Source organism: Diachasmimorpha longicaudata, chromosome 4 (assembly GCF_034640455.1).
Source record: "Diachasmimorpha longicaudata isolate KC_UGA_2023 chromosome 4, iyDiaLong2, whole genome shotgun sequence".
Lineage (NCBI taxonomy): Eukaryota > Metazoa > Arthropoda > Insecta > Hymenoptera > Braconidae > Diachasmimorpha > Diachasmimorpha longicaudata.
Window position 1 is genome coordinate 7,247,953 of NC_087228.1, and position 18,695 is coordinate 7,266,647.

Genomic DNA, 18,695 nt, shown 5'->3' on the forward strand with positions numbered 1-18,695 from the left:
TGACAAAACATTTTAAATTCAAGAGAAAAGGTATAAGAGAATCAAATCAAGCGAATAATGGCCTTTATGATTCTGAGGTCTGAAATCTACGATTCTAACTTCGTTTGTTCCATCGTCGGTCGAACCTTTTCTTGGTCGACAGAGAAAATTTTTCCGTTACCGTCTAAGACGTCAATGTGGTCTAACTTACTGACCTCTTTAACTGCGAAACATTGAATGAAAAAAATTTTAAGAACCCATGAAAATATGGGATAGAAAAATTAATCAAGTATGGCCTTCACCTGCTTTGGCCACTGCAATTTACAAATTTCTAGATTTGACCTTGATCTACATTCGATGGGAATAAAATATTAAAATTATTACAATAGCCAATGTCAGTACTAACCCCTCCGGGGGGGGGGGAAGGCGACACCGTCTATCCTGGCAGCTGGCAGTGACAGACATATTGGTATGCAGATTATTATTTAAAAATCAATGAGAAACTCACGAAATATTTTAAGCTCAGTACAAAGGGGTACAAACGTGGTACAAACGACAGAATTAGTTCATTATGAGAGACGCAATCACCTGTTGGCTATCTGCATTCGATTACTGTTCATCCCTCCACAGACTTGTTAGCCAGCTGATCACTGATAGACACGTGAATCATACGGTGAACCGGAGTTAACAGAAACAAAGGGCTGTTAGTGTTTTTTTCTAATTGTTTACAAAAATGCCGATTACTTAGATGATACATTCGTCAACGCCAGAAACGTCGATCAATGATCATCGCTGGAGACAAACATCGTGCCATTCCTCTTCCGTAAGTAGTTGTCACTGACAAACGATGACAGAAATGTCATATTAAGGTTCCCCTAAGGAAACGGCCCATTTTTTCTGCCTTTTGTGTGTAAAACCGACGTGCCTCAATTATTTATCAAATGCATTTTTACATCTCCGGGTAAACAAAGAGCACGTCTTGAATATTGAACAAAGGGATTTTTTTCTAATTTTCAATATTCGTCGAGTAAGAAAATTATTCCCTTGACAAACCAATCCGCATATACTATTAGTGAACAATTGAGGAAATTGTGGGCACATAAATTAATAGATAAAATAGATTGTGAGCATAACCTAAAAACGATTTGTTTGCCTCATTTAAAGATGTGCTTAATTTTCTGTGAGTTCTTCGAGTTATTTTTGTGTTTTGGGTGATTAGAATATCGACCTTATTAGTCTACCCCTCTGTCCACGCTATTAATTTATTGAACAGAAAATCTTGTTGTGCAGAAATAAAATATTCTGGACATTGCCTTTGTTGTTCTAGATGCATAACTAGTTAACCTCAAAAGCATCGATTGCATTGGCCTTCAGCTGATCAACTCCGCACTGATTGTCATCGACTAAAGTGAGTACTACACCAAATATCTATTGAATACTTTATCCTGGATGACAGAATCGGAGGGAGCATGTGCTTAGAAGTAGGCAAGAACGGGTCTCTCAACCTTCATTAGCTGCTGAATCAATAAAATTATTCGGAAAGGCTTCATCGAGGGCTAAATATGAAGAAAAATGACAACAAAAAATATGGAAAGTCTTAAGGTATTTGTGACGTCAACAGAAAGAAGAAAAAGTCAAGATCTTGACAATTTTTTGTTGCTACGTTCTTTAACGTACACAAAAGTTACGTAATTAATCTCAGGTTGCCTAGACAAATCGCAATAATTATAGAAAATTCTAAAGTGATTGATTATTCACGAGGTTGAAGGAGGACATTGATAATTCTATAATTTTCTCTACATTATCGATGTCCGGCGATGTAGGAAGATTACTGAAATTACCACTATCTCATTTAACTTTAAGAAAAACTGACAACTTTAGAAATCATTTTCGTTGTTATAATTGTCCAAAGCTATCGAAGATTTTGTATGCTGTTTCCAAAAGCTTCAAAGAATGGATGTACAATGAATGATCAATTTCTTGGCTTTTTTGAACTTTTCTTGAACTCGTCATAAATACCTTAACGAAAGGGACAATTTTTTCCAGACGTCAGTTAGCATTCTATTGAACTATCATCCAATCCATTGATTAGATGTTGATTCTTCTATAGAAATTTTTGGTCTTAGCTCTCGTATTTCTCGTATCTCTCGATTGAGTCGTCAGCAGATTATTTCTCGTGAAGAAACGTTCATTGGAAAAGACATCCACTTTATCCAATTTTCCATAAAATTGACGCAAAAACGAATAGAACATTCCAAACAATTTAACTACTTTCGTAGTAGACCTGCAGGACAGGTGTAAGGATGAGACTGAGCACTTTAATCTCGTTGGAAAATGTTTAATCTCCAAAAACATTTACAAATTCCAACTTTTTTTTTTTCATCAGACAAATCGATGTGCGGAATGACGTTGAAGCTTCCCGTAGACATTTACGATTTCTCGGACAAATTTCCCCCACAAATTCAATGGAAAGTTCAAAAGCACATCACTCAGAACGACGACTTCACTAGGGTTTTCTCCTGAACCTTTTAATTTGCGTACAAATGATGTAAGATTCGTTGACTTCGTCTGTCAATATTGAGTTATTGACGATCAAAGACGTTTCGGTCTCGCTCCCCCTCTTATTAATGGCCCTGAAAGACCGAAGAATTGAGTGAATAAAAGACAAGACGTGAATGTATGAGCACAGATGGAGAATGCAAATGACATAATTCGCATGGGCTGTCCATGCGTCAGTCTGTTCGTTCTCGGTTGCCAGTATTCATTGGCAATTTTCGTTGTGATGTTCATAAATTTCGTGATTGAAATATAACTGGAGAGTCATGAATGCCTGGCTGCCTGATCCCAGAACGTGGTTGTTCTCCGATGATGAGGCGATTACGGTAATTATGGACATTTTGGGAATTATTGGAGATGATGTGGTCGAGAGTGAGATCGTGGTCGTTATGATACAGTTAATGCAGTAATCATTAAATAATATTACTGTACCCAGTAATATTAGCTTTCGTCAATGTTTACTTTAGACTGATTACCGAAACCATTTTAAAAGACAAAAAGACACGTCTATTGTCAATAAAATTGTAGATCAGGCGACAAATTCATCGAGAACATTTGTTTCATTTCTCTCCCGAATTTACGATCAGATTGACAGGAAAAAATATAACAGTTTTGGATGTCGTCATTATTTCATGACTCACGACGTTTCAAGGTGTTGCGAACATTTACCTGGACTGAGATAAAAATGTTGTAGATTCAACGGAATATATTTTGTTGAAGGCATGTTCTTTACTATGAGAGTAGAATTTTATTATTTCAACATTTTAAATATTCATTTAACCAGAGGATTCCCTGGAGACCATAGATGATGACATATTCGTTTAAAAATTAATCGTTACTCGATTGAACATATTTTATTGCATACGAACTATCTACATGTGATGAAATATTCAGGAAATTCAGGAAATTAACAAACAAGCTCCATTTCTCACCACCATAAACCACTAAGAAAAATCGCAGGCCCAAGTGACCATAAATACCCAGAGGAGGGCGAGGCAAGATGGTCTCATGGGACAAAGGGGACAGTCCTAAAAAATGTCAAAATTTTTCATCTTTGAACTTTAAAAAAATGTGTCCATTGATCTGCATTCAATATCGGAAATTGTCAATATTAACTCGTCCCTTTGGAGCGCACTCTTCTTTATCTCTGGGGTCTTTATCTAAAATAAAAAAGTTCCTCTCCAATTCTTTTTTTTTGTATATCTTCCCGTGACTACCGATATCTTTCAGTAGCGCCGTCACCGTGGCTGTCGGAAGATTCCCTCCATCACGAGTTATTCCATCACATGTTCCTTGTGGCTTGAATTCACCAGTATTGCGAAATATTTAACAAGTGAAGTAGACCAGACAGTGTCCCACGTCACTAGTGTTTTATGCCATTGCACATCAGCATTGGTGTCAATAGCCTTTGAGTAATTATCGTTACAAAGAGTTTAACTCTGACCATCAAGACTAGTTCACGTTCCTGAGGCATCTGCTGATTCTGCCAATGGAATGTCAACCCTAACAATGCTCTCTGTATTTATTGTGATGATTATCGTGAACTATGCGTATAAAACAATTCAATGGTTCTGACTCTACGTCTAATAAGAGTGAAACGTCTAGTCTCCTAGATCGTTCCTCTTCCTCGTTCTCTCCCTTGTCAAGTCGTTGGACTTCATATGGATCCCTTCACGCCTGTCAAGATGCTTTACGATCACTGTGGAATAGAAGTAAACAGGTACTTGGACTTTTCAGTTGTTAATTATATTATTATGCCCCGGGTGGAGGGCTCTTGTGGTTATTTTTGTTCTAGACTCGAAGGGATATAATCCCCCCAATAGTTTATTGATGTTCACTGTACACTATCAACTACTAATATCTAGATAGAAATTACGATAGGGGAAGGGTAAAATTTGATGTGAGTGAGAGATTATTTATTCAAGAATATTGTTTACGTGATGTGCTGTCTTCGCCTGACACTTCCAACTTCAGGCACGAATACAGGGATCTACCTTGTTCACCGAGTCACTATGACTGATAAACACAGTAGAACTTCTGCATTATCGACTGGCGGTATGACTAAGGTTTTCCATGGTTTCCCTCATTACAAAAGTGGTGAGGGGACGTGGGGGAAGCAAAAAGCTAAGAAATAGAGCAGCCAAATCGCAATAGGAAAGAGGAATACTCTTGGAGATAACATCAATAATAATAAAACTCTATCGAAAATTTCGGAAAACACCTGTTAACCAAACTGAAGGGTAATTGTCATCAAAAATTTGTCTGTGTACTCTGTATTACTGAAATCATCACAACATTCTTTGTTAGGAATAACGTCGTTGTTCCCAGTTAGAATATCACCACATGACTACTGTATTCAACAGCCTCCGAGTGCAATATCAATTGAATTGTGTTACACTCCAATTAAAATCCACAGGCGTGAGAGCACAGATTGTAAACATCACACATTTGACAACAGATTAGATACAGTTCTAGGCATTATCATCAGTTTGTACGAAGACATTGTGTTTGGGATGCACACAAGTCAATGCCAATGAAAAATATAAACGAGACTATAAACGTATGAATGTTGATCCACAATATGGAGCAAGCGCCAGTGAAACAACCGCAATACTATTTCAAGTAAATATTAGCTTTCGGAATATCACACATCGCTGGAATGAGATAGGTATATATAGGGAGTTTTCATTTGCTTCGATTCTTCTTGTGCTCAGTTGATTGTCAGTGTTAGTGTAGTTCAGCTGAATACAGCTCCTAAGATTTTTTCTCTGCTCTCCGTCAATCGTATTCTTGATGATAAACTCTGATAAATTATTTGTTTGAAAATTCATTGTAATTTTTTGTTTAGATGTTGATTTGTTTAAAAGTAACATCTACTGAAGTCTCAAAAAATGTTGAAACTTGGACATTTATCTCGGGTTAGTTATTCATATCATTGATTGAATGAAGTTATGGAGTACAATAGAAATGTTCGACACGAAAAACGTCGAGATTGTGAATAGATAAAAATTGTCTCATGTCTCGTAAATCAATTGATCGGTCTATCGGGCTGGAAAATGTCTATATGGAGAGGGTGATGGGTAAATACTGATGCCCTTAGTATATGGACAAAGAAATTTCGATTATAAAGATTACTATTGGACGATAGTAGGTCGATATTCGTCACTATCGATATCATATCGAACATTTCTATAACATAATTGTGGAACGGAGAAGTGCATGACTGAACTAATAATTTTTCCCATCCAATTTTATCCAATAGAATGTCATGGAGGCAACACAGTAGTGGGCATATAATTTTTTATAATTTCACTGATAAATTTCCATTTAAAAGTTCCAAAAGTTCAACAATTTCTATGTTACAATATCCAGGCATTAGTTAGTGTCTGCTGATAAGGCATTGATAATTTTTTTTGTGTCATTAAATAATTATCTACATGTACGACTTAATTACTGGATTTCACCGGAGATATTCAATCCGAAGAAATGGAAAGCCGATCCCATAATGTCTGATAATATTCCAGTATTGTGTTACGAGCTCGACGAACATTAGATTATACCTAAGACCAGATTTAATACATGAGCCAAAAGAAAATACAACAATCACCGGAATCTAATCTACTGCCCATTAGGCAGAATAATATCTGAGTGGTCTAGACAATCGTTTCGCCTCCTAAATTTGACTAGTTATTGTCTTTGCACCAGTGAACGTAGACTTATTTGGTAGCACTCCTGCCTTGAAAAACAAACCGCTTGAATTAGACCTGGGATGGCATCTCCACGACATTCAGGAAATTAATTTATACGGTACCTCCACGCGTGCTCCCTATACTATACCAGAGAGAAACGTATGGAGGGGTGTCCTAAAGATCCAGCCCTGGGTTCGAATCCAGACATTTTTCTAACGAATAATAATTTTTTTGACCTCGAAAGGTAAAATAAAGAATCCCTTCCCACATGCAGGATTATCAGCTGAGCTGAGAGCCAGGTTGATAAGCACGAGGATTCTTTATTTACTATCTTCTGGTTGCAATATCATTTTATGCTCCTGGGAACTGAAACCGCGATCCTAATCTGACTTTCTTCAGTAAGATCGCAATTTTCAGCCCTAGAGTCCTAGTAATAATTCAGTTCTAGTAATAGACTATTTGGTTTGTCTTTGCAATTTCTATGAATACAGTGCTGACGTTTTGATGGAGAAGAAACAGGTGTCATCGATATATTGAGATGCGAAATAACCAGTGATAACATTGACAACGATCCATTGATGACGTAATATTGACTGATTTGTGATTAATATCTGAAGTACGTTCATCACACGTTGGACGATTGAGATACATATGACAGACGTCATTCGATGATGATCAGAATTTGCTAATTGAGACGATTCAGATATTTATCAGGGATATTCAATCAATATTTGGATGATACCACGGTCGCCGAACTGCTTACATGTTAAAAATGAGAAGATTGAAGATCAGAGCTCTAAGAAGACAGGTCAAGGTGATGATTTGTTGATTACATTTAAAGAAATCCCGAAATTATTTCCAAAACATCACAACATAATACTTTAAAGGATTATCTCGGTTGCAACTAACGCGGAAATTTTCTGGTTTTAATTATAATCGTTTTACCTGTCTTCGATAAAGCAAATCATTGATTTTCTAAAATATAATTTAGCTTCCGACTTAGTGTCTTTACCGCTAGTTCTCTGTCCTACCGGTTCTCTAGTCTAAACGTCTGGGAAATCTCCAGCTTACACCACGTCCAACATCATGACTAACAAGTCCTCCATCAGCCGTCCAGCGGTTTCCCAATTGAACACAAAAGAAGATAATGAAACACCTGGTGAAGTCGTGCCAAGCGATTACTTCAATCAGACCTGCAATGATTCAATCATCAATCGCAATGGAACGACGAGCATTAAACTTACTGACTTGAAGGGAATATCCATCGAACCAAAACACTCTAATCATCTGAAGTCACTTCGGTTCCAAGATGATCCTGTCTCCAAAGTTCCTGCCCCGTCAGTTGTGCAGGTCACTCGAATCGAAAGACGACTACACCTAGAAATCAATGGAAACTCAACACCCAATTCAAACCTATTCAAGACCACTCCTGAAGGGAATGATGACAGTCCACTGGCTCCACTCTCACCAACATCTGAGTTCTTGAAGAATGCTCATAGGAATCAAAGGCGAAGAAGAAGCATAGCGGACACCGTCATCGATTCCAGTTTGGCTCCGAGTCTTCTGGGTGTCTCCTCTGATTTAGCAAAAAGTCTGATGGCAATCGATGTGAACCGCGATCCCTGCCAGACCAGATTTCATACCTCTAGATGCAGTATGAGTGCACGTGAAGAACTTTGCCTTCTCGCTTGCCGACGCAAGTCTCTGCTACCCTTCATACGCCTGCACATGCCGCAACCGCACTCCTGGGTAAAATTGCGTTATGAATTGATGGAAACTAACATTGATCTGATTGCCGATGACGATTGTGTTGTGAGAAACGCCGGCTTTGGTGATCAAAATACTGAAACAATTGATTTCTGATGTGTGATGAATGTGATCCACTGTTACCATGTGATAATCGAAAGCTGTGAAGTCTTAACAGGAATGAAGACTTGGAATAATGCTTTGACTTGAGTGGAATGCCTGGTGAATTAATTAACTAATGAATGTTTTATGAAGACCAACTTCAGACATTTTCAGATATATTTGTTCCTGAGGGTTTAATTATCTTTTCGACCGTATCTTAAGTTTATTTTACAGATGAATACGTTGTCAGAGACCTGTGGCTACAATAATTTATAAACTCCGACAGTAAAAACAGTCAGAGGTATATCAATAATCGAAAATATGTTTCTGATGACATTACATTCAGCGAATTCAACCAGCTCCACTGGAGCAACGTTTACACAAGTGACAATTTATTTTTTATTTACGAATCAGTGTGGATGTTCATTGTACTGTGTTGCTTATTTCGTTTATAAGTAAGTGTACAGCTGAGATTTGCAGACGATGTGAAGAGGAACAAACTGTCTTCGTGTTACGAAAAGGTTCTAGTGATCGAATATTGTAGACTCTTCAGGAACAATGTATTCTCTAATAATATCGTGGATGAACTGTGTGATCGCTTACTTCCGCAGTTATAATACCCCAGCAGCTGTATGTTTTTGTTGTTGATGAAAAAGAAATTTATTGAAATGTTATCTATTTTTAGACACTACATCGTACAGACTCCATGGTGTCACTTTGCTACCGGTCTCTTGCCACTTACATCGCTGAAGATAATCTTCAAGGCCTTCAAGGATTTCTTGAAATTAAACGCATTGCCATTGATGATCGTGATGAGGTCAGTTTATTATTGTAATTATGTAGAGAAGGTATTGCAGGTATTATCTCCCACTAATCGCGAATATCGAAATTATCTCGAAACCTTCTTGGACACCTGACTCAGGTCACCATTTTAATGCTGAAGTCCAAAGTAACATTTACTTAAATCATTTCGACTTGTTCAAGTTCCATCCTGTCCTAGCTCTGATTGAGATCATCCATAAATGATTGATCGTCCTGATCATTGCCTTCCATTACCTTGCAGAATGGCAGTACAGCCCTCATATACGCCTCTTCCAAAGGAAAAATCCAATTCGTCCGGGAGATTCTCAACCATGGAGCAGATGTCAACGCTGAAGATGCAGATAATTGGACTGCTCTCCTCTGTGCAGCTAAGGAAGGTCACACAGACGTATGTGTGGAACTGCTGGATCATGGGGCAGACCTAGAGCACCGGGATATGGGCGGATGGAGCGCCCTAATGTGGGCAACCTACAAAGGAAGACTTGCTACTGTCAAAGTTCTATTATCCCGAGGTGCTGATGTCCATGCTCATGGCAACTACCACATTTCTTCGTTGCTTTGGGCGTCGGGCCGCGGGTACATAGACATCGTCAAAGAGCTCATCACGTACGGGGCTAAAGTCAATGTTGGGGATAAGTACGGAACCACAGCGCTTGTATGGGCCTCTCGTAAAGGTAACCTTGAGATCGTTGATGTTTTGTTGAAAGCTGGAGCTAATGTCGACACTGCAGGAATGTATTCCTGGACGGCTCTCACCGTCGCAACTCTAGGGAATTATGTTGATACGGTTATGCTCCTTCTAGAACACAAACCAAATGTAAATGCTCTCGATAAAGATGGCAATACAGCTTTGGCGATAGCCTCTCGTGAAGGCTATCATGAGATAGTCAGCGCTCTGTTGAACGCTGGTGCATACATAAATATTCAGGATCGTAATGGAGATACGAATCTCATTCATGCGGTGAAAGGCGGTCATCGAAGTGTTGTAGAAGCTTTGTTGAAGAAATACGTCGATGTTGACGTAGCTGGAAAAGATAAAAAAACAGCAACTTATATTGCTGTGGAAAAGGGCAATTCAACAATTCTAAAAATGCTTCTGAATGCCAATCCTGATCTTGAGATTGGCACAAAGGATGGGGATACTCCTTTACTACGAGCTGTGAGATCCAGAAATGCTGAAATGGTTCAGCTACTACTAGACAAAAAAGCGAAAGTATCGGCAACTGATAAAAAAGGTGATAGTGTTTTGCACATCGCAATGCGTGCGCGATCCAAAGCCATCGTTGAGATCCTTCTGCGGAATCCGAAGAACAGCCAATTGTTATATCGACCGAATCGCCAAGGCGAGACACCTTACAATATCGATATAAAGCACCCGAAGACAATATTAGGACAAATTTTTGGAGCTAGACGATTGAATACTAATGAGGACAATGAGAATATGCTTGGGTACGATCTTTACAGCAGTGCACTTGCTGATATTCTCAGTGAACCGTCATTATCAACACCAATCACAGTGGGCCTCTATGCAAAATGGGGATCTGGCAAGTCATTCCTGTTGAACAAATTACGAGAGGAGATGAAGAACTTTGCGAAACACTGGATTGATCCGACTTTTCAGTTCTCGTCCCTCTTGTTCTCCTCAACATGTCATTTATCGTTGTTTTTTGGAGTTATGTTGGGGCTTGCATTGCAGTCTTGGATCGTCGGTGTGACCTTCGGTGGCGTTTTCTTCTGTACAGTTTACATTTTCCTGATTCTCGTATGGTACGCCCACAAGAAGTACGACTGGTATTGGCCGTACAATTTCACTATAGCCTTGACTAAAAACTTGAATTCCCTCAAGCTCTTACTGCAAATCATATTCTGCCATCCACCGGGCGGGCAAATCAGTACTGATCCATCTGACATAACAGCCACCATCCAACCTATTAAATTTTATTTCACTGATCAGACCAGAGTTGGAACGACAGCAGCGGGTGAAAATGCTGTTGTTCAGATGGTTGGATCGTTGTACGATGCTATTGAAAATGATTTTGGATCGCTTGCCACGCGTTTGTATCGCGCATTTCGGCCGAAACCAGTCAAATCTACTACTTCATGGACGTGGAGGCATCTCTGCTGTCTGCCTTACATCGTTATCTTCGAATTCTGCTTCCTAAGTCTACTCGTTGGGATATCAACATTAACAATTTACTTGTTGGATCCTTACCACAGGCCAAGACCTATACTCAACATCAATACGAACTCATCACGTCTGAATGAATCGGTACCACTGCTACCTCCGAAACCTGAAGAGTCCATCATCGATCCCGTGACGGCGTACATCATAATGGGTACTGTTGGCCTCATCCTAGCCTTCAGCATAATCGCTAATCTCTACACATGGAGTAGAATCTTCCACTCGTTACTGTTCTCTCAAAGACGTCATCTTCATCGAACCATAGCCAAGTTGGATTCCCTGAAGAGCGAAGGATTCATTCAGACGTTGAGATCCGAAGTCCATCTGATGACAGAAATGGTCAAATGCCTTGATCGCTTTACATCCCAGCAGAGCAGGCTAGTCCTGATTGTCGATGGACTGGACAGTTGTGAACAGGACAAGGTATTGCTGGTTCTCGATGCCATGCAAGCGCTCTTCAGCGACAATCACTGCCCCTTCCTTATTATCTTAGCCATAGATCCTCATATAATAGCTAAAGCAGTCGAGCTCAACAGCCGTCGCATATTCGCCGAATCGAATATCGGAGGGCATGACTACCTTCGAAATATGGTACATTTGCCGTTCTTTCTTCAGAACAGTGGCCTGAGGAAGGTTAAAGTCGCTCAGCAGACAGCTCAATTCGTTAGTAAGAAGGCCGGTGGTTCTTGGAATTACGAGACAGCATGTGCTGATGACAATTATGCGACGACAAGTGCGACGATTCAGCATTCGATATCCAACAGGCGATTGAGTACAGAGTCTAGTGTTATTATGAACAGCAACGAAAAATTGAAGCCGCCGAGTAGAAAAGGCAGTCGCAAGATGCGTCTCAGTGAATCAATAGCTTCCAGCATCGGTAGTAATTTAAATCGTTTGGGAGGTGCACAAGATCTCAATAAGATGCTTCTGACTGATGATTATTTCAGTGATGTCAATCCAAGGAGCATGAGGCGGTTGATGAATGTTGTTTATGTGACTGGGAGGTTGTTGAAGGCATTCCAAATTGACTTCAACTGGTATCATCTAGCCAGTTGGATCAACATCACTGAGCAGTGGCCGTTCAGAACGTCCTGGTTGATATGGTACTACGATATGTATGAGGAGAACTACGATGATTCTACGTCACTGAAGACACTTTATGATAAAGTCAGGCCCCAGATCCCGGTGTTGAAGGATGCTCAACCATTATTGGAGATGGATCGGGATGAGAGGAAGCTAGATGTCTTTCTGACGTTTCATCGAGCGAGTCTTCTGGTCAGTGATATGAAGATCTTCCTGCCCTTTACCATTAATTTGGATCCGTACATCAAAAAGAAGATTAAAGAGGAGCAGCAAGGCGTCGAGGAGGATCCTCTGCATCAGAGTATTTTGCTTAATAATGGAGGACTATTGTTGAATAATCCTTGGCAGAGTGGTGCTATGACTTCGGGAACTCTTGCGAGTCGTCATGGGAAGCTGACGAAAGCTCCTAGTCTTCAGGGTTCTAGTATTCTTCATTCGCCTATCCCTCAAATTCCTAATCATTCGGCTTTGAGTCACTGGCCGATTATCCCACCGGTTTATAACTGGGTCCCAGGGTATCAGCCGAAGGTTCCATCGGCAAGTAACTCGTTACCATCGGATTTGCTGGATGTGAGACTGTCCAAAGCATCGGTTCAGGATGTTTGCAATCTTCTTGGGAGAATTGAAGAGTTGAATCCGAGGAATCTGGACATTTACAGGAATATAATTCGAGAGAATAATGTCAATGGGAAAGTGTTGCTGCATTGCGAGATGTCGGAGTTGAAGGAGGTGTTGAAGATGACGTTCGGCGATTGGGAGCTCTTCCGTATGCTGATAACAACACTACGAGAAAATGAACTGAAAATGCTGACTGGAGCTCACGAGGAGGGTTCCCGTAGTGTTCGCTTCACTGTTGCTAATGAACACGTTTCTCATAAAGATCAGAGAGTGGAGACTCATGGAAATATTCAGCGTGGTTCGATGCACAATGATAAGGAGAAGTCTACAACCAGAACTGATGGGCCTTCCAGACGCGATCAAACCAAGCACTCCGTCATGGAGAAACAGGTAGAAAATTAATTCAGTAATTTATATGAGATTCCACCGGTATCTTCCCTTTTGTCCTGGTGATGAAAGACGATAAAGAAACTGCTGGTCGTCTCACTCACAAAAATTCTACCTGACCTTATTTTACCCAATTTGAGTATTCATTTATCTCGAATGATCATTGCACCGATAGAACAGCGACGAATGGTTAGACGTGCTCGTTAGACGTAGGGAGTTAAATTTTGTTTTTATTCAAAGCTTACTCTAGCCTACGGGTTTATAAAGCTAAACTCTAGGGAGTTGTTGAGTGAATTCGAATGTATTGCACATGTTGAAAGATCGCGAAAATGATGAGCTCAATTAACCAAATGTCACTCGATATGTCCTTGGTTCTACGGAAGGCTTAATCCCGTTAATACCCCCGATAATGACTGATTCTGTATTTTATTGTCACGTTCCACTACAATAAACACTTTTCTTCATATGCATTCACTGCCACCTGGCACGCTGAACAGTTTCAGGTATGTTAGTGATAGAAATGTGGCTTAAAACCCATTTTTTTCAATCATTTAAGATCTTCGAAGCATTCTTTCAACCGTATTAGTACCCTCATGGAAACATGGATTTTTTCCAAATATGATCCGAACAAATCCCAGATTTTCATCAGAGTATTTTATTCTGTCTACAATTTTTACAAAATTCATCGAAGAACCATCAAGAACATTCAAAATAGAATGCTTTCAGGATAAAATTATTTTAATTTCATTATTGTCGATATGATAATAATATTAAGGAAAAAAAATTTAATATGGAATTAAATGAGAACATGGTATTAGGTAACCTTGGAAGAGCAGATGATCTGCGGTGCTCTCCAAACACTGAATGAAGAGGCATGTGAGGATGTTTTGGACGTTCCCTCTCCGTCTACCATCCAGCCAGACTCACTAGCAGGTGAGCCCACTTCTGTTCCGCTTACACTGCCTCTGGTTATTGTTGAAGAACCACCGAAGTCTGACCAAAGCCCTGACATCGACATCGAGTACGGAATACATTCCTAGTCAATCATTGCATGTTGATTATCAAAATACTGAAATTATTGCCAAAGTTCCTTTACCAATAGTTCAATACAATTGCGAAGACATTATCCAATATTTGAAATACTTGTCTCTATTCAATTCAGTGGTACACTGGTGAAAATTCATGAGACGACTGGATCTTATCCATAAAATTGGAAAACAGAACGAAATATTGATAAAACATTTTTGTTCGCATTTCTTGTCTTCATGAAAAGTGATTTTGTTGTGAAATCAACTTCCTTATTTTACCAATTCACTACTTGGAAACATGATCTGTTGTTTTCAGCTGTATTTATGTGCCATGTGTTCTAGTTTCGTGTACATTCTTTATTGACTGTTGCCTCATACATGAATGAAAATCAGTCAAGTATGGAAAGACATTTCTATTATATATAAATGAAGAGTAAGGTTAGATTAGGGGAACGAGGATTATCAAATGCGTGATGTAATGAGTTGAAAATGTCTGGGTTTGGCGAATGTTTATTGTATTATTATAAAACCATCGTCTTGCCAATAATGTAATCTAGGGAATGGAGTGGTAAAGCGCAACAGGGAGAGTGGACTCTTACCTGGAGTCTTTTGATTGTATGAAGTTAGATTAGGAATCACCGCAGATTTTTACAGTCACATATTCTTAATCATTGTTTAATTATTCCTAAAAAATGGAGCACTGTTTCGATGTCTGCCATTCAATCCTCTAACTGGTCTGACGATAAAATAGTCAGGGAAATGACGATAAAACAGAAGGGAAATTTGGAAGTCAATTTTTTGCAAAGCATTTTATACAATGGGCAAAGTTTTCTGCGCATTTCTCGTATAATTGGAATCCATTTGCATTTTTACGTATTCCAAGTAATTATCTGACTGTTGAATGAAATTCTCGATACGTTACGTTTTGCCACTCAACTCATCGATGATCTCAGAATATTCAGGTTAAATTCAGTCATCACCGCTCAATGATTATGATACTTTGATTTTTACTAGACTTATATGAATGAGATGATTAAATATGAAAACTACATGAAAAGTCATGATGCAGAATCAATCTAATCACCTGTAGCTTCAAACTTCAGTTCCGTCAAACCCTCACTACTTGAGTGAAATTTTACAATACATTTATTTGTAGGAATTTTCCTAGACATAAAAAAGCCTCTCGACACTTTTCTATAGTCTAAATACCTTCAGTGGAAAATCCAAAATGGTGGCGTTTCATATCTCATCAAATTGTGATGGCAAGTCCTGATCAGTGATTGACAGGCTCCTGATCAGAATTTCCACTCGGGTAATTTTCGATTGGATAAAATTCTAGACATGTTACGTTAGTTACTTCACTCATCAATGATCTCAGGACCTTTAGGTAAAATGGAATCATCACAGCTCAATGATGACAACCCCTGAATTTTAATAACACGTGTGAACCTCTGATATAATGTGCAGCTCCATTTGTGAATGCGAACGATTGGAAACCACACGAACCTGTTATGTTTCACTTGGGAGCCGTAAACTTCATACTAATGTGTAAATACTATTCAGTATAGAGAAAGAAACCAAAGATCATTAAATACAGGAATATATTAAGTAGGAAAAATTGTTATATCAATTGAACCTGAATTCTCACAATAAATGGTGACATTGAAAGAATCATGAACATTGTACAATTTATTCTGTAGAGCTTATCGTATGAATCAGTGAGTCAGTTTTTATATTTATGTTAATTGTAGATTGATCCGGAAAATGAATGGTTTTAGGGAAAAATATTGGAGGCTGTTCGTGGAGGGGAGAGTGGGACAAAAATAGAACGTCTTCAATAGTCAATAGTTCGTAATTCACGGGGACAAATGGAATCAATTTGTCTCAGTTGAAACGTTAAAAGAAAAGCATCAGAATAAACAAAAATCGTTGAAGTTTATTAATCCCAAATTATCGGCAACTGAAGACGTTCCATTTTGCCCCACTCTCGCCTAATTGACGAGATGTGAATGAAAGAGTAGATGGAAATTTTTTCCTGAAATCATTCGTTATCGAGATAAGGAGATCGAAAAACTCGATCTGGTTTTGCAAGTCAAATATTGTTTTCTACAAAAATAAAATTATCTTGTAAAGCTTCAGATCAAGTATTCCATTTTTATTGGCTATGGAATTATCCCTAAGATGAGTGCCTTCAGAGGGAAATTATTAAATTTTATATCAAATGATCTTTCGACTGTTGTTTTTCAAAATCACTCATAAGAAAGATAATTCGGTATTCAATGACGTTTGAGAACGTGTGAATTAATTATTTCTGTTTGGTTCTGTTTAATTACTTCTCACCACTCGGTAATTGAAATGTAGATTATAACCAGTAGTACGTAAACGTTCGTTTCTTTGATGTTTTTTCAGATGTCAGGGCAGGTCATTCAGCTGGTGAATATCAACGTAATAATTTTAGATAAAATATTTGCACTGATTTTAATGTAAATAAATATGATGAAATAACAAATAGATTTGGATTGAAGGAGGGGGTGGGACCTATATATTTTCCCACCTTTAATTGAGTAAATTTCAGATATTGGAGAGTCAATATTATTAACATTATGTTAGAATTCATGTAAAACTGAAAGTTAGAGAGGTAATTCTGAGTGGAACAGTCTTGTGAAGCTTTTATACATTCTCCATTTTCGCCAATCGGGCTATAGTTTCATGTTCCTCTCCTGATTCCGTGGCACCACACAGCAAAACCATCGACAATTGTGTTCTAGGGTCCGATCGTCCGCGTTCCCTCAGCATCAGCCGAGCCCCAGACACGGACTACGTTCTCCTCCAACCCTCCCCAATATTCCACTGGGCGCCAGTGCCAGACGATCCAGAAAGCTCTGACGAAAGCTCCCACGATTCTCTTGTTCACCTGCAGCGCACCAACTCCCAGAGAAGTGTCATCTCCCAGCAGAGTATCGAATCAGACGTAGCAGGTCGCAAATCTAAATCTAAAAATCGCCCTCGGTCCATACTGGCATCGCCTCCATCATCACCAAGGGCATCCCGTGGATTACGATCTACCGACGATCATTCTTCCCAGAAAAATATCTCCAAAGGTATCCTGACCAACAGTACCAGTAACAATTCACTCAGTGGAAGATCCGTGAGACCCTCGATGTCTCGTATTGACGAAAAATCGGATAGTATCGAGATTAACGTGACAGTTCCTTCACCGGAAGATCCCCAAGATCCGGCTGAACTATCGACTATTGTGATTAATGATCTCAATGCGCAGAACGACGAAAGTGATGACGAGTCGACTCCACTTGTGTCTCAAGTTTCCTCACCGATAAATGTTCAGTCTTTCAATTCGAAGCTCCAAACAGGTGGATATTCAGATATAAATCGTCACCAAATGTCATGTTCTGCGCTGGGTGTCAAAAGTACCCTTCAAACCAGTGACAATGGCGATAATTTTATTAATAAATACAAAGATGATGCCGTGAAACTCGTTATTCGTGAGACCCTCGATGGACGACTGCCCCGACAAGACGCAGAGGATTGGGACAGCCCGGAAACCCCAGTGTAAATTAAAGTTGCAATTAAAATTTGAAATGAATCCGGAGAGATTCACGAAGTTGTGTTAGTAGCTCTCATCAATAATTAAATAGATGTTGATAACTTTAGGTGATCAGGGGGAATATAATACAGGTCTCTAGGATGTGGAAGTTGTGAGTGTGATAGAGAATGCCGAGGGTCTTAGTAATCGTTTGGATTTATCAAATGGTTTGTGATGAATCAATCGTACTTACAAAAAATTATGAAGGTCATTGATAATTCCCACACGTGCCAATGAACGTGAGAGATAACTTCGTAGAGAGATTGTGTGGAAAACCTTAATTTTTTTAATAGAATAATTAACGGGAATTAATTTTAAGAAACTAACAGAATGTTCAGTACAAGTTCAATCGAAAGCCAACAGAATTTTTTTAGCAAATCTTAACGTACAAAACATAACATAGACATAGGATCAACAAAGCTCAAACACCAAAATTACAACATTTTTTAAATTCTAATTGAAAAAAGATTAGATTATTCTATGCCAGCCCTCCATCACTGAATTATTAATCGCGGGAATAATTTTATATCCAACGAAGATGTGTTATTTGACTATTCATTAGCTTTATTGACAGTGATGACAAGCACACATTAAGGAATTAAGTAATTATTAGTATAGCTCATCTACTTAATTAATCATCGAATACCGATACCGAAACTGAAATAGGTGCACTACTTGTATTCATCTATATTATGAGGGACGAAATTGAAATTTATAAATATTCTGTGATTCCGTGTTTTATTGTTATAATTTTTAACGACTAGTGCCTTAATAAAGTCGAAATACGCTTTCAATTCATGAATTTGTTGACATTTTTTTGCTTCCTAAATAGTCACTAAATATTTTTAATTTGGACGATTAAAATCTGTTTTAAAAATCGTAGAAAATTATAAAAACAA

The 18,695-nt window shown here is 38.7% G+C and overlaps 1 protein-coding gene across 8 annotated transcripts; it reads left to right on the forward strand.

Moving 5' to 3' along the window:
• The first annotated feature begins 607 nt into the window (after nucleotides 1-607).
• On the forward strand, nucleotides 608-18,590 carry Arms (Ankyrin repeat-rich membrane spanning). 8 transcript variants are annotated; one of them, XM_064118485.1, is made up of 7 exons: nucleotides 608-802; nucleotides 1,307-1,387; nucleotides 2,366-2,861; nucleotides 8,758-8,889; nucleotides 9,136-13,167; nucleotides 13,983-14,097; nucleotides 16,961-18,590. In XM_064118485.1, the coding sequence occupies exons 3-7, from the start codon at nucleotides 2,802-2,804 to the stop codon at nucleotides 17,764-17,766; spliced, it is 5,145 nt and encodes a 1,714-aa protein (XP_063974555.1). In that variant the 5' UTR covers nucleotides 608-802; nucleotides 1,307-1,387; nucleotides 2,366-2,801; the 3' UTR covers nucleotides 17,767-18,590. The 8 variants fall into 8 exon arrangements, with proteins under 8 accessions (XP_063974555.1, XP_063974556.1, XP_063974560.1 ...); XM_064118486.1 differs by lacking the exon at nucleotides 2,366-2,861 and adding an exon at nucleotides 6,716-7,038; XM_064118490.1 differs by lacking the exon at nucleotides 2,366-2,861.
• The last annotated feature ends 105 nt before the right edge of the window (nucleotides 18,591-18,695 follow it).

Bases quoted from the DNA above. Each gene is read 5' to 3' on its own strand.
- Arms (XM_064118484.1), top strand. From the start codon at position 4,082: ATGCGTATAAAACAATTCAATGGTTCTGACTCTACGTCTAATAAGAGT. The intron at 4,256-8,757 runs GTACTTGGACTT...ATCTATTTTTAG, and splicing joins TGTGGAATAGAAGTAAACAG to ACACTACATCGTACAGACTC. The intron at 14,098-16,960 runs GTGAGCCCACTT...ATTGTGTTCTAG, and splicing joins CCAGCCAGACTCACTAGCAG to GGTCCGATCGTCCGCGTTCC.